We start from the raw sequence: 20,491 nt of genomic DNA on the forward strand, positions 1-20,491 counted from the left end.
TCTATCTCAAGAAGATACAAGCCTGCCCCTTGTGATCCTGCTTTTTTATAATCGCATCTGACACCGGAGAGTCTTGTTGTCCAAGCTTCTTGCTCAAAACAGTCTTCTGGTACTTTTCCTAACATTTTGGGTGATAGAGACTCTAAGACGGAGAAGTGTGGCTCACTGGTTAGAGGCAGCATACCCTGAGGCAGAGATCAGACCCGGGAGCGGGGTTCGATTCCCGACGCGGCAGGGTCCAGAACCCAATTGTCCACGGACTCGATAATTCTCGCTTCGGTGCCCACTCTAAGCATGAGTTCACACCATGCAGCTCTGGGCAACAAGCCTGCTTAATCTCCACAACGGCCCCCCGTGGCGGGATGCCTGGCTTTCACCTTGGGGATGCCCAGTACGGGTTATCTTACAGGGAAAAACCAGGATGGGTTCCCAATGCAAGCGCCAAGATGCCCGTAGGGTGATAGCTGCGCTCTATAAGTACCTCAATCAATCAATCAAGACGGAGCAAGCTGCGAAGAAGGTGTTCTCTTCTGCGAGAATGGCTCTAAAGTCAACGAATGCAACTTGCCTTCTAGGACGTTATATACAAGCTTTAATGGACTCTGTTGTTCAATTGACTCCTAAGTTGCCTGAGGAGGATCGTGCCAACTTCTTGGAAGTCCTTTTGGATCTGCAGGCTGCAGCACGCCAAGTGATTGTCCGGCATGGACACTGCTGACTCTGTGGCTCGTGTTATGGAGTCTTCTGTGGCTACAAGGAGACAGGCATAGCTCAAGTCTTGGTATGCAGGCAACTTTGTTGGATTTGCCCTTTGATGGGTCAAGGCTCTTTGGTTCAAAGGCGGACTCAGCCTTGGAACGTTTCAAAGACTGTAGAGCTAATGCAAGATCTTTAGGCCTCCAAGTGCAGTCTAGAGGTTATGGGTACAAAAGATATCGGGGCTTTGGGAGATCTGCTTCCTTTCGTGGCTGCTAACAATTTCAGCCGAGCCAACAGCAGAATCCCTTTTATAAATCCTACAGAGGGAAGAATAAGAGGCCGCAGGGTTACAAATCGACAACAGGCCTCCTCCTCGTCCTCTACCTCCCCTCCCGCCACCGTTGGTACATCAGGAAAGCAGTTCTAGAGCCCCCATCTTAGAACATGTTGGTCCAGCTGGAGGTCGGGTGTCCTACTTTCTACAAGATTGGAGATTGATCCGATCGTTTGGTCTTGAATCTTGTAGAGAATGGGTACGCCCTCCCGTTTTGGAGTTTCCTCCTCCTTACCCTCCTCGCCAGGGTGGTTGTTCAGAAGACCATTTGCTGCTTTTGCAGCAGGAGGTTCTTACATTGCTCCAAAAAGGTGCAATAGAGGTGGTTCCGGAGCAGTAAAGGGGTCAGGGTGGTTACTCCCGATATTTCCTGATCCCCCAAAAGGATGGTCACTTGAGACCAATCTTGGACCTCAGGATTTTGAACCTGTACCTCAGGCAGGAAAAGTTCAAGATGTTGACTTTGGCTCAGGTTCTCCTTGCGCTGCAACAGGAAGACTGGATGGTGTCCATTGGTCTGCAGGATGCGTATTTTCATCTTCCCATTCTGAAGTCTCATCGGAAGTATCTCCGCTTCACGGTGGGATCGCAACATTACCAGTTTGTTGTTCTTCCGTTCGGTCTCACTTCCGCGCCTCGAGTCTTTACAAAGGTGATGGCGGTGGTAGCGGCTCATCTCAGGTCAGGGGTTCTTGTTTTCCCCTACCTGGACTACTGGCTGTTGAAAGCGGAGTCTTCAGAGTTGGTTTCGTGCCACCTGCAAGTGACAACTCATCTGTTGTTCAAATTGGGTTTTTTGATAAATGTACCCAAATCTCACCTGGTGCCTTCTCAGCGCAGCCTGTTCATAGGGGCAATACTGGACACTTCTGTGTGTCAAGCATACCCACCTCCGCAGAGGATTCTCGACCTACAGGATGGAGCGGTTGTTCCAGTCCTGAAGGTTCTTCGCTTGCTCGGTCTGTTCGCTTCCTGCATTCTGTTGGTCAACCATGCACACTGGCACATGAGGGCACTCCAGTGGTGCCTCCGCAGGCAGTGGTATCAGCACAACGGAGATCTCTGGGAGAACATCAGAATCTCAAGAGAAGCTGCAGCAGAGCTGTCTTGGTGGAGTGTGCAGGGCAACCTGTCTCTAGGAAAGCCCTTTCAGCCTCCTCTGCTGGTGGCCACAGTGATCACGGATGCCTCCACTCTAGGGTGGAGTGCTCATCTGGGGGATCTGGAGGTCAAAGGCATTTGGTCTCCAGAGGAAAGGTTGCTTCATATCAACCTTTTGGAATTGCGGGCGATACGTTTGGCACTGAAGGCTTTTCTCCCTTCCCTTTGCGGTTAGTCTGTTCAGGTCCTGACAGACAATACTACTGCGATGTGGTACATCAACAAACAGGGAGGCGTAGGGTCGTATTGCCTCTGTCAAGAGGCTCTGCGACTCTGGTCCTGGGCTCAGGGCCAACGATTTGTGTGTTTGCAAATCTGGCCGGTGTGCTGAATGTTCGTGTGGACAGTCGGCATTACTCGGCCGATCACGAGTGGTGGCTTCATCCGGAGGTGGTCCATCGCATCTTTCAGATGTGGGGGGATCTCCTCTGTTGGACCTGTTTGCCACTCACGAGAATGCGCACTGCCTGTTATTCTGCAGTCTCCAGTTTCCGATGCAGGGAGCTTTGGGGGATGCGTTTAAGATAGATTGGAGCTCACAACTCCTTTACGCGTTAACTCCCATACCCTTGATTCCTCTGGTTCTGAGGAAGATTTGCCAAGACCGGGCCCGAGTTACATTGATCGCCCCGGATTGGCCAAGAAGGGTGTGGTACAGAGACCTACTAAACCTCTCGTCGCACCCTCCGTCTCCCTCTCAGGGCAGACCTCCTCTCGCAGTCGCAGGTTCTACACCCCCGTCTCCAGAGCCTGCACCTACATGCCTGGAGATTGAATGGGGCAACCAGAGTTCTTTCTCTCTCCCGCCGGATATAGTGGATGTTATTTTATCATCCAGGCGACACTCCACTAAGTCAGTTTACTCTTCCATATGGTCCAGATTTGTTAAGTGGTGCAGAGAGAGAGAGACGTTGACCATATGAAGGCCCGCTTGTCTAATAATTTGGAGTTTTCTCTTTAGCACAGCAAGGTTGTGCTGTAGCCACTGTTAAGGGCTATTTATCGGCTTTGACGGCCTTTTTATGTTTGCCGGACCAGCCGTCTTTATTTAAGTCCTCCATTGTCATGAGGTTCATTATGGGCCTTACAAATAAGTTTCTTCCCACACCTTTCATTATGCCTCAGTGGGATTTGAGTCTTGTACTCACTTTTTTAATGGGTTCTTTGTTTGAGCCACTTCACTCTTGCTCGTTGAGGCTTCTTTCTTTTACAACTGTTTTCTTGATTGCCATTACCTCGGCTAGGAGGGAAAGTGAGCTTCAAGCTCTTAGTTCGAAACCTCCTTTCCTGTCCATTCATGCGGATAAGTTGGTTCTAAGGCCCTGGGCTGCTTCCCTTCCCAAGGTGGTTACCCCTTTTCATATGAGACAATCCATCACTTTACCTACCTTTTATTCCCCCCCCCCCCCCCCCCCTTTCCAAGGAGGAAGAGAGACTGCATCGGTTGGACCCTAAGAGGGCTGTCAGCTTTTATTTGGATCGGACTAGAGATCTAAGGCTGGACGATCAGCTCTTCGTGGGCTATGTTGGGAAAATGAAAGGGAAGGCAGTGCGCAAGAGGACGCTTTCCAGGTGGGTTATCTTGTGCATCAAGATTTGCTACTCCCTGGCCAAGAAAGAACTGCCTGAAGGTAACGTAGCTCATTCCACCAGAAGCAAGTCTACTTCTGCTTTGGCTAGAGGTGTTCCTGTTCTTTATCTGTAAGGCAGCAACTTGGGCCTCCCTCCACACCTTTGCAAAGCATTACTGCTTGTACTCTGGGGTTAGGAGGGTTGGCCATTTTGCTCGCTCTGGTTTGCAGGATTTTTTGGTCTAGTCAGGTGGACACCCTCCTCCGGGAGAGGTACGGCTTTGGGAATCTATTCAAAAGGTGAGGAATCCACAGGCAGAAGTATCCATCAGAAGAACAAGTTACTTACCGTCGGTAACGCTTTTTCTGGTGGATACAATATCTGCCTGTGGATTCCTCACGCTCCCACCCGCCTCCCCGTTGTCCACCTGTTTCTACCCAAAAATTATTTTGTTTTATTTCTTAATCACGTTTGTGTTTAGATAATGAGAATTGCTTATTCTATTGCTATATCTCTATACCTTTATTGGTTATGCATTTGTGAATTTATATACATGTATATATTTGGTATGCTATGTTTGCATTTGAAAATGTGTCGGTCCGCCCGTTTGCCTCTGTGGCACGGAAAAAATGGGTGGAACTGACGCCAGCACGCCGGCGAGGTCCTTTTGTGGCTCCAATGACATTCGGTGCCGCGAGCGGAGCCATTCCATTGTGACTTCCTCGTCGACGTGGGAGAGCTAGGAAAATTTTCCCGTGGATTGCTGGTGCAGAGGGTATTCAAAAGGTGAGGAATCCACAGGCAGATATTGTATCCACCAGAAAAAGCATTACCGAAGGTAAGTAACTTGTTCATTTCAGTTAAGTTGATTTGACAATTGGATGGGCTTGGAGATGATTGAATGAGCTGGTAAGCATGGCCAAAGACCGAATCCTTAATGGAAATCCTCCAATATCCACTGTTGAGCTTTCAGATTTCTTTTCATTGTTAATTGCTCTTGATTTGGGGCAGTGGTGAGAGGTAAAAACGGTTGAAAGATGGGTCCCTGAAAAGTGGTGATGTCTGCTTACTCATTGGGGACTGTCCATTCATGCAGAAGAGGCCAGCAAAATGCTGATGAATGGCTAGTAACTGAGATTTGTACCTTTTTGTGTTTGGTAATGTCATTCCTTTTTCTGTCCTGCAGGAAGATTAGTATCCCATTCTACACCCATCCGCTGGTGGAGAGGGCAGGATCCTACAGGACAAACGAGGAAGTCTGGTCCATCTGGTCGGAGTTTCTTCACTTGGTTCTCGGATCACAGCTTCCCTGCAGCAGATCGAATTGCTGAGGTAGATGCGTTTCCGATCTCCGATTCTGCTCCGCCGCCTTTCTTTCTAAGTCTGTTCTGTTCCTTCGCAATGTTCTTCATATTTGTTTACAAGCATTGTGTGGTTCAGCAGAGTGTGGCTCTTTGACTGCTGTATGAGCATATCTGTGTACCCGTCCTCCAGAAGAGACCCTCGCTAGACGCATGGCCATTTCAAGTTACCCATCATATTGGAGGAGTCTCCTAGTCTTCTTTCAGTGTCTCTCCATTGATATGCACAGAGTGTGTGTGGTGGATCCCGCAGCACTTCTTCCACTTTAACATTTCTGCGTTAAATCTTAACCTTACTTCAGATAGGCCAGAATAGTAATAAAACATTTTTTTGCCTATAAAGCAGGCTGTTGCAAATTCCATCCATTTCCTTTTAAAAAATAAAAATGTACTCAAAATACAGAAAAGTCTCTAGTAAATTAGACAAACATCTGTGGAATCTTTTTCCATTGGTTCTGTTATAGGTTTCTTTCCCTTTTTTTGGGATGGGCTTCCTATTCTGTTCAGTGCTTATGACCAATAATGAGGATCCCCTGTAGGAGAATGAATATGTCCTTACCTATGGACCTGGTTCTTCTTCAGGGACTCTTCAATGTCATAAGCAACCTTCCTCCTCCTCGGAGAAAAGGCAACTGGAACTAAAATCAGTTCTAACATCCGTCATCTTTGAAAAAAGAAACTGGATAAGTTTCCACCTGCAAGGCATGGTGGGATTCTGATGGAGTAGCATGGGTTCCTCAGCCTATTAGGCTGTTGTCTCATGTCTCAAGTTTGTGAAAAATGTTGATATGTAATTTGTTAAAAAAGAAACGTTCTGGGACCCGTTCGTGGGTGGGATAATTCAGTGCTTATGACAATGAAAATTCCCCCGCAGGAGAACTAAGTTTAAAGGTACTAACGATTCCTCCTCCTTGAACACTTAACATTCAGGCAGAAGCTTGATGGTGAATGTATGGATAAACTGTTTAAGCCTTGTGACGAGACATCTGCAGGTAATAAAAGCTCAAGTAGGAATCTTCCTTGTTGGGTAATGTATGGGGTGCTCAGAATAAATGAGTTCAGATGAACGGTCTCCTGATTCAAGGTTCTCTAGAAGTCAGTGGTGTCTTTCATGGGGAGTCGTAAAAAGTTAATTCGTGTTTGTGTTTTTTTTTTTTTTTTAAACCTTGTAATAAACTTTTCCTGAATCCAAACTCAATGTAAATCCATGCCGGAGAAGGACAATTATATGTTGGATTCATAATTAAATTCCTACCACTGAAGAGTTGGCCCTTCCTCTAAGTGACTGAACGGAAGTGTCCGATTGGTGCTGGCAATGATATTCCTTAAACTTTTTGATGGAGGATTTGCCAAAGGGGAACACCAATCAGAAGTGAGAACAAATCCATCTGAGATGAAGTCTCCTCCTCCTGGTTTAATTTGAAATAAACATGGTTTGGAAGTAATTTCAACTGCTTCAGGCCAACTATTAGGTGGGCTTGACAGATCATTTAACTTGTTAAAGTTTAGATTGCAGTATAATTTTTACTGAACTATCAAACATAACCCGTGCAAAATGAGGCAGGTGGTATGTGCTTGCGGTTGAAATGAAAAGTGAACACGACTCCCGATGGGAGTTAGACAATGAAAATACAGCACACCGTGTGCAAGACTTGGGGTCAAAGTGATGAACTCCTATCAAAACTGTCCCTTCGGAATTTCCTCCATAGATGTGGGTTTATCACCTATACAGTCTACTAGTGTTGCTGTGAAAGAGCTACCTCATCACTTAAAGATCACAACTCTGGTTCTCCTTCGTTGTGTACTTCTGTCCTTTTGACATAAACTAGTCGGAAAACCTATTTCAAGCTTGTAAAAGCGCCCTGCAGTGACTGGCTTTGAAGCTATCCATAGGAATGATCCCGGCAGTGAGAGCTACGCATTCTGTATGACACCAGCCGTGTTTGCATTTTATTCTAATGGCAGTCTTTATTACAGCCTGCAGTGTCTTCATGTGTATGCGTGGGTATATCTTGATAAAGTAGGTTTTTTCCTGCTGTTTTAGATCATCAAGGAAGATCTTTGGCCTAATCCCTTGCAGTACTACTTGATGGGCGAGGGAGATAGTGGAGAAAATGGTGAAGACAGGTGAGTTACCTGTACAAGTATATGGTAGAGCTGCCTTGGGTCTTGTTAACAGCACAAAATAATAATTACCCTCAATGTCTTTGTTAGAGTTAAGTAATTGCTGCTGACGTAGTGTAATTTGCAGGACACAGGGTTGAATTTGTCAGAACTAAATCTACGCTGTCATTCTACTCAGGTTGATATAACTGTAAAATGTATTGATGTAATCCATTTGTCACTGCGTTCAGAGAATGAAGTGAATTGCAGTATAAAAATCAAATGTAGAGGGGTCAGTCCTGGTTTGGGTATTTCAAGCATGACAGTTGCTGTATTTGAACTGTGGTTGGCATTTTTCTAGTGCCCGAGATCTGTGCTGCAGTTCATTCTGATTGACATGAAATCTTTGCCATAATTTACAATATGTAGGGTCCCGGGACGCATTTGGAAACCTTTCTTTTACAACTAGAATGCAGCTTAAATACCCTGCACCAGTAGATGCTGCAGAGCAACTCCAGCATTGGATCATTCATATGTTCATGTGCTGGAATCATTCCCCGTTGTCTGGCTGGGAGCCCCAGTAATTTTAAAATGGCAGTGAACTATGTTAACATTGCCATAGTCTTCAACCACAGTGTTTGTTTAGTAGCACATCGTTTCATATGAAGCAACCTGAACTTAAGCCAATATAGTGGAAGTGCTAGCTCTCTTAATTCCCTCCCCGCCACCTGGAGGCCACCGTAACTGAAATGTTCGATGCCCATGCTTAGCATAATTCTACCATTTAGTTTTGTGCTTGGAAGTGTGCAAGTTTATCTTCGAAGAAAGTCTTTCGAGCCACGAGGTAGTGCGACTCCTACCTTTTCTGCTAATGTGCATGGTCATCGACTCCATTGTTTTCTTCTGCCGTCTGGTTCCGACGTGTGCTCCTCTGCTCCGGTTGGACTCCATAGTCATCTTCTTTTCGTTACTAAACGGTTGAGGTTTTTGATCGCAGCTTTCTTCTGTCTGTCTTACGTTCATAGACGTCGACTTCGTCGGGGCCACTCTAGTTGGCTGCAGCCCCTGTGGACATTCGCCCATACAGGTGCACTTCATAACTTCAACATTACTGCCTCTCAATGTCCACTCGATGATTGAATGGACACCTTTCTGCTTGTGCCCCCGCTGCCACGCACCGATCTTCCAAGTGTGTGTAACTTGTGCAACTCCCCTGGACACAAGGAGGCTACCTGGGAAGGCTGCAAGTCCTTTCGGTTGAAGAAGACACTGCTTGATCATTGAGCTCTGCGCCTGGAGATGTCCTGCCATAATGTTGAGGATACACCAGACCTTTTCAGACCCAGAAACTCAGGATGCTCAGGCCCAGGTGTTGGCTGCTGACTAGGGCACCTTCTCCCACTAGGACAGCTTCAGATCTGAACTGGAGTTGCAGGATCTCACACCAGGTCAAGATGTATTCCCTCCATCCGACTAAATCAGTCCACCAGAGTCTCCTACCTATCCCTGAACGGCCAAAGACTATTGTTAGGCCGGACCACCTTCCGGCCATGGTCTGCACTGACCGCTTGCTTCAGACATGCCCAGCCTTAGCTTGGTGCCGAAAAAGCAGCATAGGCCACTCGCTCCAGACTGCTCCATTTGAGTAGAGCCATCTCTCAGAGCAGGGATTCTCTGCATCGATACACCGCTCCACGTCAGTGCAGAAAATTCCTGCTTCAAACCTGAACCTCTGCATCGAAAATGCCAGCACTGTAAACTTCAACATTATAGCATAGATCGCACCGATCCGGCAAGCCAGTGGAACCAGTGCTACAACTGCTGTAAGAGAGAGACTAGACAAACACATTGATACACCTGAATATTAGTGGTATCATTGAGACCTCAATCTGGTTCACATCCAGCCAAGAGACCATTTCATTTGAGGAAGCTTTGGAAGTTCCAATACCACCAACGCAGAGGAAGGCGGACTAAGCCACAAGCCCAGTGCATGTTAGCTCACCTCCAATGTCTGCTGTGCACCACATACAGAAGCTATCACCTTCACCTATAGAACCCGCACCATACTCTTCAAAGGGTTCCATACACACTTTCACTGGGGGGCAAAGGGGAGGATGGGCTTAACATCCCGCCACAGAATGACCCATGGGACTCTTATGATTCAGAACCACCTGCCGATACAGCCCCGGTTCTGTATCCCACTAAACCCTCTTTGCCAGACACTACTACCTACCACGACTTAATAGGCAGAGCTCCCGCCTTCCACAAAGTCTAACTTCATACTGAATCTTTAGAGGATGATTTCTTATTTGAAAGTCTCCTTCAGCTAACGCTCAGCACAATATCTGCCAATGCTGAAAGGCATGCTGCACCAGACATATTCAATGACCCGTTTAGGTCGCGGGTCATCACACCCAGGGTCAACAAAAAAGAGCGTCACCCAGTGACCCCCATATACATAAGGGACAACTCCAGCAGACTCATTGGTAGTTGCCACAACACTCATGAGCTAACTCCCAAACATCTAGTGAGGCAACCACACCAAATGCAGAAAGATCGATGCTGCTGACAAGATGGTAGCTGCCCAGTCCGCCAACCACTGTAGGATCGCTAACTCCATTGGCCTCCTCTCCTAATATGACCGGGCCCTCTGGGATGAGATGGAGGAGCTCCTCCAACAGCTCCCAGAACAGTACAAGAAGTGTGCACACCAGATTGCCTCAGAAGGCCAACTCATTTCAAATACTACAATTCACTGCACCCTCAATGCTGCTGACTCTGCTGCTAGAGGCATCAGTTCTAGTGTCCACCTTTGGAGATGTGCCTGGTTTAGGGTATCCGGTTTTGAACCTGAAGTACAGCAAAATCTCTTGGCTCTCACCTTTGACGGAGAAAGCCTATTTGGTCCCAAGGTTGGCACCCTCTTAGAAAAGATTTGTTTTTAAATAATGAAACGGCCAAAGGTGTTTGCTGACAACTTCGCACTGTGGTTCCTTTTGTCGCCCCTCTTACCATGGAGGATCCACCAAACCCTGACATCACAGATATATCAGGTTTGTAATAAGGGTGCAAAAGACACACAATTTATGGACGAAATGCAGAACAAATCAAAACATTCTCCCCCAGTCAAGAGATCTGGGTTAAATCCATCATTCTTTTGCTCACCATGCCACCCCAGTTTAGAGCTGGCCATATGCAAATCAGTGTTGTCCCTGTCCCTCATGGGAACAGTCCAGCCCGAACTGCCAAGCCAAGTCCTCCCTGGACCGTAAACTAGCATCCTACGACCGGTTTCGGGGTTTCACCCCTCTTCAGCCAGGATAGCTTGATTACAGTGGCACAGTGAGCCCGGGACCACACAATTGATGGACGGAATGCAGAACAAATCAAAACATTCTCTCCCAGTCAAGAGATCTGGGTTAAATCCATCATTCTTTTTTGCTCACCATGCCACCCCAGTTTAGAGCTGGCCATATGCAAATCAGTCTTGACCCTGTGCCTCATGGGAACAGTCACGCCGAGTGGGACGGGTATGCTCAGACGTGAGTCCCATGCTCTCCATGCCACTGGAATCAAGCTATCCTGGCTGAAGAGGAGTGAAACCCCGAAACCGGTCCTAGGATGCTTGTTTCCAGTCCAGGGAGGACCTGGCCTGGCAGTTCGGGCTGGACTGTTCCCATGGGGCACAGGGTCAAGACTGATTTGCATATGGCTGGGTCCAAACTGGAATGGCATGGCGAGCAAAAAAACGATGGATTTAGGCCCAGATCTCTGTACTGGGGTGAATGTATGACATTGTTCTGCATTCTGTCCATCAATAGTTCTTTTTGTAATAAGGTTGCAGCATTTCCAATTCAAAGTGCTTCCCTTCAGGGTCACAACTGCCCCCATGGTCTTGGCCAAAAGTTGTGCAGTAGTAGCTGCTCTCCTGCGCAGGCAAAGCATACATGTCTTTTACATAGCTAGATGACTGGCTAATCAAAAGCACAACTCTTCAGAAGTGCCTTCAACGTACTCTGGCCACCATAAACCAACTTCTCTCATAGGGGGTTTCCATGTATAGTCCTAGGCACTGAATAGTCCCTCCCGCCCACGTGCGGGGACCACAGAGCACTTCATCCAAGATTGTTTCTTATGTGTAGATAGATGTTCGCCTTTCTTCGGGTAGGCCTGCAGAGTCACTTAGGGAAAATATTATGCAGCCTGTAGGAGAAGGATAAAATGGCCAAACTTACTTGTAGATTAAAGTTGTTAGGAGAACTGTCCATGCTTATAAATGCACAATGCTTTTGTAAAACAAAACAAATGTCTTTAACAAACCCTTTTTTAGTGTACCATAGAAATTAAGGAGCATAGGGCAGTGTAGCCTCATAGGCTGCCATTATAAGAGTGAAAAATAGACATGGTGCCTTTAAGATCTCAGGGACCTCCAGTATCCCATCATGATTGGCTAGAGGCAGTTACCCGTTTTTTCACAGCATCAACACCGAACTCAGTCGTTCTAAGGCTTTTTTTCCCCCCCCCCAAAATTCACTTGTGAATTTTATCAAAAATCTTCACTCGACGTCTTTCAACTCTCCCTTGCATTTTATGCAATTCTTGGACAGGAATTTGGGTTGTTTTGTGTAAGGAAGTGGGTTTCTGTTGCAGTAACCCCCCCCCCCTTTTTGCCTGATAACTGATGCACTTTTTCTTGGTGTGCCCTTGGCTCCTGCCAATCAGGTGCCCAGGGCCTGTGTTCCTTCCCTAAAACCTAAATCCCAATTGGCAAACCCTGGCCACATGTCAGCCCCTGGTAAATGGTACCCTAGGTACCCAGGGCCTTGTGACCAGGGAAGGCCTCGAAGGGCTGCAGCACTTATTGTGCCACCCTTAGAGGCCCTGTACCCTAACACAAACACACTGCCCTTGCAGGCTGAGTGTCTGGGTACAAGACAGAACAGAGTCGACATGGCACACATCCCTGTGTGCAATGCCCACAACCTACACTGCCCTGGCATACATCAGCCACTCCTCTAGCTGGGTGCCCTATGCCAGTGGTGTGGGCACAGGAGCATGAGCCATGTGCCCCTACAGTACCCAGGTCCATTCCTGGGCACTGTGTGCAGTGCTGCAATTTAAGAGTATATGGTGCTGAGAGCTCGTCAAACACGAACTCCACAGCACCATGATGGCAACACTGAAGACTGAGAAGTTTGGTATCAAACTTCTCAGCACATCAAACCTGCACTGATGCCAGTGTGGGATTTAATGTAGAATGCACGACAGAGGGCATCTGAACGTAACCTACAATCCACGTCTTGTCTGAGGGGCTGCCTAGGCTGCCACACAGCAGACATTTTGCTGGACCCCTGGGTAGGGAGCATCTGCTCTCCTGGACCTGCAACAATGCACATCCTGGGTGAGTTGCTAGGTCTCCTCCCCCAGGATGGGCAGGGGAAGCTTCAAAGGCATGCCGCCTTAGTGAGCTTCTCCAGGCCACTTGCTGTTCTCAGCAACTGGCCCCTACCAGTTCTAAACCCCCACTCTGGCTGGAAGACTGTCCGGAAACCCCAAGAAAGGACAGGGGGTGTGCCAGCCTCTGCCAACCCCACCCCTCAGGTGGGGGAGGTGAGGTGAAGCACATCTCTGGGCTCTCGCCATCTTGAAGATGGGAGACCCCGCCCAAACAGGACTAGGCCACTGTCCCCCTCCCACAGGAGAGTGGCAGCAAAGGGGGTGTACCCACCCCAGGACAGGGACCCAGTGGTCCCTGCCCTTTACCTACCTGTGACGCCCCTAAATTTAGTATTTAGGGGCACCCTGAACCAACCTTCCTCAGATTCCCAAAAAACGCAAAGATCAAGAAGAAAGAACCTGCCGTGCAGCTAAGAGGAAGACACCAACTGCTTTGGCCCCAGCCCTACCGGCCTGTGGACCCCGAACATGCTCCTGCTAAATCCCGGCACCTCCTGTGGCTAGTAACCCCACAAACCCCGGAGGACCTGGCTACCTTGTGACTCTAAGCACCTGGGACTCCCACGAGCAGTGGCTCTGCTCAAAGCAAGTATCTAATCCCTGGCACCAGCCCGAACCGCGAACCCTGCACACTCTGCACCCGCCAAGCCTGGCCTGTACTGGAGTGGACAAAGACCCTGAGGACATATCTCCCCCCCCCCCCCCTCCCCCTCCACCCCCCACCCCCCTGTGACCCTGAATCTGGCACCCAAGGACCCACCTCGACGCTCCTGACGACCCCTGCAGCCTCGGAACCAGGGTCCCCCCCAACCGTGATCAACAGCGGGTAAGATTTCCTGACTCCAAAAGACACCCCGGCACCCTGTGCCTGACTCCTGGGTACCTACCTATCCGCCAACTACACAACTTGCCTCTCGAAGTGGTAGGCACAACTGAAGAATCTTCGTCCCCGTGCTTGCAACCTTTGTTTGTCCTTGATCTTTTCCATTGCAATCCATTAAGTGCCCGAAGGCTCAAACACCCTGCACCCAGCCACCCGAGTGGCCCTGGCAGTGCAACTTCTACTCCTACCTACTTCCCCATTTGCCCTGAGCAAGTGACCAGGAGCCCAGCTCCCACAGCCACGTGGCCTGCTAGTCAGCAGCCACCAACCAAGGGCCCCCTATCCCTCATAGGATAACATTGGGCCTAACTCACTCTGCACCCGGCCGCCCCAGTGCCGCTGAGTGTGTAAAAACTGTACCAACCTGACCCTGGGAGACCCTGGAGTCTGTGCCCAGAACCTTAACTCTGCCAGTCGAGTACTTACCCAAAAGCCGATAACTCACTTTTCTTCCATAGGGTAACATTGACTGGTTTCTCTTGAAATTTCTTGTAAGTGTGGAGTTTCTAAACTTTAAAATATTCACCTAAAATCAACCGAGTAACAAACGGAAAATACTCACCTGCTATTAGGAGAGATCCCAGTGCTGGATCTTGGTACCCAGCACTGACCCTTAAAAGTACTCACAACCGTACTTACCAGTAACCCAATTTTCTTCCATAGGAAACAATTGACTGTTTTTCTGTGAAATTTCTTCTAAGTGTCGATTTTGCAAACTTATAAATATTCCTTAAAAATCGCTTGTATAACTTAAACGCAGTTTCTCAACTGCTTACAGGTGGTAGACTAGTGCTGGATCCAGGATCCAACACTGACCTAGAAAAAATAACCATAACCCCACTTACCTGCTATGTGAATTTCCTTCCATAGGATAATATTGGTGATTTGATCAGAAAGTTTGTCAACTTTTAAAATAGCAAAATATTGCTTAAAAATCACAACTGTAACTAAACCGTATTTACTTTGTTTCTAATAACTGTCCCAGTACTGAATCTAGGATCCAGTCCTGGAGTTAGAAAAGTAGTCCTGAAAGTAATCCATTGCATACAACTTAAAATTCCCATTGAGCTCAATGTATTATTGTGTTTGAAATTGTGTTGCCTATTGCAACAAGCTGTAACTATTGCATTCAAAAGTCAATTGTCTATTGCAAAGTATTTAACTAAAGCATCTCATTCTGAGAATGTATATTTTGACAAATATTGTTGTTTCTAAAATAAAACCATATACTTTTATATACAAACCATTGGCCTAGAGTTCAGTTTTTGAGTGAGAGACCACTTGCTGACTGAGTGTGTACAACAGATGCTTTACACTGTCCTCTGATACTGCCTTACTGCTCGACCAAGCTACCACTTTAGAGAGTAAGGTTATATCTAACTTTAAAACACACAAGATGATGGACGGAATGTTGCACATTGGCAAAACATTCACCCCCCCCAGTCACAGATCTGGGTTTAATCCATCGTTATTTTGTCAATCAACGGTTGTTTTTGCATTTGTCACCCCAATCATCTACAAAGCCAAAGCAAGTGTTCCCCTGTCATAGCACATCAATTTTCTCTATACCATCGAGCAGTCAATCTAGATGGGGCAGGGCACTGTGGTGTACTTAGGCCACCTTGTTGGTGGAGGCCAGGTACAACCCAAGATCCAGGCCATCCTGGACTGGATCGCTCCAACAACCCAGACCCAAGTCAGGGCATTCCTTTGCTTGACTGGGTACTACAGGAGGTTTGTGAAGGGGTATGGGTCCATTGTGACCCCCCCTCACAGAACTCACCTCCAAGAAGAGGCCCAAGAAGGTTAACTGGACAGTTGCCAAAAGGCTTTTGACACCCTAAAAGAAGCAATGTGCTCAGCACCAATTCTAAAAGCTCCAGATTATGCCAAGCAGTTCATAGTGCAGACTGATGCCTCTGAGCTAGGGATAGGAGCGGTCCTATCCCAGACCAATGATGAAGGCCAAGACCAACCTGTTGCTTTTATAAGCAGGAGGCTTCTCCCCAGAGAGCAGCGTTGGAGTGCCATTGAGAGGGAAGCCTTTGCTGTGGTTTGGTCCCTGAAGACGTTGAGACCATACTTGTTTGGTACTCACTTCCTGGTTCCTAATGCAGATGAAAGGGGAAAATCCAAAACTACTAAGGTGGTCCATCTCCCTACAGGGAATGGACTTTGAAGTGGAACACAGACCAGGGACTGCCAATGCAGATGGACTTTCCAGGTTCTTCCACTTAGACAATGAAGACTCCATAGGGCAAGGTTACTCACCACCTTTCGGTTGGGGGGGGTTGTGTGAGAACGTGACATCTTTCTTGCATGATATGCCCCCACTTTTTGCTAAATGTACTCCTGCCAATCAGGTGCCCAGGGCTTATGTTCCTTCCCTAAAATACAAATTGGCAAACCCTGGCCACATGTCAGCCCCTGGTAAATGGTACCCAGGGCCTTGTGACCAGGGAAGACCTCTTGGGGCTGCAGCACCCATTGTGCCACCGTTAGAGGCCCTGTACCCTTACACATCCTGTCCTTGCAGGCTGAGTGTCTGGGTACAAGACAAAACAAAGTCGACATGGCACACATCCCTGTGTGCCATGCCCACCACCTACACTGCCATGGCATACATCAGCCACCCCCCTAGCTGGGTGCCCTATGCCAATGGTGTGGGCGCAGGAGCCCTGTGCCCCTACAGTACCCAGGTCCATTCCTGGGCACTAAGTTGTGCTGCCATTTAAGAGTATATGGTGCCGGGAGCTCGTCAAACACGAACTCCACAGCACCATAATCGCAACACTGAAGACTGAGGTTTGGTATCGCACTTACCCCAGTATTGGAACTTTCATAGATTCTCATGCTTTGTATCATTCCCCGTCGTCGGAATGGGAGCCTCGGTAAATAAAAAATATATCATAACCATAGAAACAAAAGAGAAAATAGGCCTAGGCCTCATCTCATTTTGTAGTATATCACCCTCTGTGTAAAAGAGTCCAAACTTTTGCCAGGACCAATCAGCACAGCCTCACCCTTTGGAACCTTCCTGAGAGAGCTCAGAGCCTCAGATTTTTCTACCGCACCTTGTGCTAGGGAGTCTCCACTGAGCTCTGCTCAGTTTTTTCTCATTGTTCTTTCAGAATTTACTTTTAACATCTATAGTGACATTATGTCAGAGAAGGAGAAGAAAGCCTTATTCAGGCCCTGTGCTTCTTGTGGGAAGAAGAGGCTTTTCGTGGAAGATAAGCATGACCGTTGTATTTACTGCTTATGGGTATAGCACAAGGCCACAGACTGCAAGATTTGTCGCACTCTTTCAACCAAGACTTTACGAGACAGAGAGGGTCGTCTGCTGACATGGCTGCAAAAACTGAAGACCAGAAAGGAGGTTGTCTCGTCAGATGAGGAAGATTCAATTTCAGGCACTTCCTCCAGAAGATCAAGGAAGAGGGGTAGGTCATCTCCCTCAATCTCTGAAGAACCCCCTGTCAAAGCCCCTCATGGGATCTCTGAAAGGTCTGAGGAGGCTGGTCCCAAAAAATCTCCTCACGGAAGTGTAAAGGAGAGGCAGGGACAGGCTGCTGGTGTGGACACAGCCTCTAGGGATAAAAAGGAGGTTTCAATATCTTCGCCTCCGTCCCAAAAGGAAAAGCCTGCGAAGAAACACTCTGCTGGAACTTCACAGTTGGTTCCTGTGAAGAAGCAGCGTCCGTCGACGGTGATTCAAACAGGTACGTCGACGCCGATTTCCACTCCAAAGACAGTTTCCTTGAGTTCGTCGACAGGACCGTCGACTATATCTATTCCTGTTTCGTCGACGACAGCTTCATTCTCGTCGTCTACGACAGTTTCCATGAAGATCCTGTCGACGACTGTTTCGACTACGAAGACCACGGCGACGTCGATGCTGCTGACTAGCTCGTTGACGAGACCTTCGACAGTTGTCCCGTCGACGATGAAGAAAGCTCCGTCGACGAGTGTACCGTCGACTAAGAAAAAGGCTTTGTCGACGACCCTACCATCGACGACGATTCAGGCATCGTCGATGACCGTATTATTGACGACGATTCGTACTCCGTCGACGAAGATTACCGTGCCGTCGACGGGTTCGTCTATTTCGTCGACGCTGGTGATCCCTTCGACAGCTCCGACGACTGGACCGTCGACGAGACCGTCGACTAGTAAAATTTCTGGATTTACGATACAGAAGTTGAGGATTACACCGGAGATGACATCTCCTAGACAAGTGACGCCTTTACCACCATCCATGCTGCTGGATGAATCGGAAGATGAGGATGTGGAGGAGCAGTATGGTGACGCCAACAGTCCCTCGGAGCTGCATGTAAAGCAGCAAGACACTGATACGGAGGAGTACTATGAGCAAGCTGAGCAAGAGGAACAGCAATATGTTCAGCAAGAATTTCGTCCTCCGACTTTGCGACAGGACTTGATAGCTCTACCAGTTGCTCTGGTTACGGACTTGCAGATGATGTTGCAGGATTACAGAGCCCGATTTCCGTCACGCCCTGAAGTTTAACCACTGCGTCCATCTACATCTGTGGTCCCGCTCGGGCCGCCAGTGGACTTGCCTCCTCCTCCTGAGAATATCCCACGTACTTCACCAGTAGTGGTACCAGTAGTGGTTCCTCAAACTTCATTTACGGAACCTGCTGATGACGACGCACAGGATGTCAATACGGATGGAGACGATGAGGGGCACGTGGTCCCACTTACTGATCCAGGGGATCCGGATGTGGATCTAGATGATACGGGAATGCAAGATCCGGATGATACAGGGCGGGACACAAACGTGTCGCCGCCGGCAGATATTGGGGGGGTTCCATAATCTTATGGAGCGTGCATCCACAAGATTTGGGCTGCCTCACAGTGGAACAGTCGACTGTTTCCTATACGATTTTAAAGCGCAGTACAGAAAGTCCGTCAGATCAATTCATATCATCGAGCATGTATGGAATGAGGGGATAAAGGTTATGCAGAACCCGGCAACGGTCATCCCGGTTCTTCCCCGGCTGGAGAAGAAATACAAGGCCCCTGAGGGCAGTCCTGCATGTCTCCTTGGACAACCAAAGCCTGACTCTGTGATATCTCAAGCCGCACAGAGCAAGTCCAAGAATCCTTCGACGCCTTTGACTACACCTCCGGATAAGGATAGCAGGCGGTTGGACAATGTGGGGAAGAGATTTTCCACCATGGCCAGTTTGTTGGTTCGGGCAGCAAATTCATTAGCCATTCTCGGCAGGTATGACCGCCAGATGTGGTGCGACATGGAACCGTTTGTGGACCTCTTAACAGACTCTAATCAAGAGGAGGCCAAACGAGTCCTTATGGAAGGGGAGAGATGTTCCTCGGAGATCATCGACTGTGCTATGGACATAGCCTCTACCGCTTTCAGGGCCTTGGCAGGGTCAGTGGTCTTGCGCCGTCAGGGCTGGTTAAAAGCAACCTGGTTCCGTCAGGAGGTCCAAAATAAGATCCTAGACCTTCCTTTTGACGGAGAAATGCTTTTTGGTAAGCATGTGGATGAGGCTCTGCAGAGCATAAAGAATGACACGGACACGGCAAGGTCCTTAGGATCCTTAAATTATCGCAAGGTTCCATTTAGAGGAGCACGTGGGCGAGGGTTTTCTACTTATAGAGGAAACCAACGTCAGTATTCCACACAGTCTGGACAGTCGTATAAGAATCAGTACTCAAACCAACGCCAAGGTCAATCGGCGTCTTTCTCTCGTCAGTCCCAGAGAGGACGTCAGAATCGTCAGGGACGAGACAATGCCAAGAGGCAATAGCGGCCTCCTGGCTCTGACTACTGTTCCTCCCCGAACAAGAACACCGGTTGGGGGCAGGATTTCCTATTGTCTGGACAGCTGGGTCCTTATAACATTGGACCGGTGGGTTTTGAATATTGTTCAGAGTGGCCATACGTTGGAATTCCAAGATCTTCCTCCAACGAGAGCTCCGGACGCCCGTCCCTCAAAACATCTCCGACTGTTACATCTCGAAGCCCACCAACTATTCATCAAGGGGGCGATAGAACCGGTACCTCTTTCGCAAAGAGGCAAGGGTTTCTATTCCAGGTTCTTCCTGGTTCGGAAGACTGAAGATACGTGGCGTCCTATACTAGACCTAAGAGAGCTCAACACCTATCTCATCAAGCTCTCCTTCAGGATGGTCACTCTCCAGGATATTCTCCATCTACTGAATCCGGGCGATTTTTTTTTTTTTTTTTTTTTTTTTTTTTGGGCGTCCCTGGATTTAGAGGATGCGTACTTCCACGTTCCAATCCACCCAGCTCACAGGCAATATCTACGCTTCACAGTAGGCAAGAGCCATTTCCAGTTCAAGGTGCTTCCGTTTGGCCTTCCGTCTGCACCTCGGATATTCACGAAGATGCTGGCACCAGTCGCGGCGTTTCTCAGGAAACAATCCTTAGAGGTTTTCCCATACTTGGACGACTGGCTCGTCAAGGCTCCGTCGCTCAAGGCAGCTTCTCAAGCAGTATCAACTTGCATTCACTTGTTCGCCCACTTGGGTCTTCAGCTCAACAGATCCAAGTCGGTGCTGATACCCTCCAGGTCCCAAAGATTCCTTGGAGCTATTCTGGACACACTATGCACCGCTCGTCCGTCGGAGGAGCGTCAAGGCAAGCTGATCACCTCCGCTCGTCAAGTGCTGCAGAGGAAAATTGTGTCGGTTCGCCGGTACAAGTCCTTACTCGGATCGATATCATCCTGCATACCATTAATACCGCATTGCAGGCTTCATATGTGTCCTCTGCAGGAGGAGTTAGACAAACAATGGCGCCAGGCAGAAGGGTCGTTCAACGACAAGGTGTGGATAACACCAGAGATGCGCAAGGCCTGCGAGTGGTGGCTGGTAAAGGAGAACATTGCAGTAGGGTTAACATTCAGA

The 20,491-nt window shown here is 48.3% G+C and overlaps 1 protein-coding gene across 1 annotated transcript in view; it reads left to right on the forward strand.

Moving 5' to 3' along the window:
• LOC146797186 (uncharacterized) overlaps positions 1–20,491 on the forward strand; it is a 285,008-nt gene that overhangs the window by 115,488 nt on the left and 149,029 nt on the right. The window contains exons 4-5 of the mRNA XM_085629897.1: positions 4,953–5,098; positions 7,172–7,254. Coding sequence (XP_085486023.1) covers positions 4,953–5,098; positions 7,172–7,254 — 229 coding nt within the window. The remainder of the gene's footprint in view (positions 1–4,952; positions 5,099–7,171; positions 7,255–20,491) is intronic.

Source organism: Triturus cristatus, chromosome 10, assembly GCF_964204655.1.
Source record: "Triturus cristatus chromosome 10, aTriCri1.1, whole genome shotgun sequence".
NCBI classification, from domain to species: domain Eukaryota; kingdom Metazoa; phylum Chordata; class Amphibia; order Caudata; family Salamandridae; genus Triturus; species Triturus cristatus.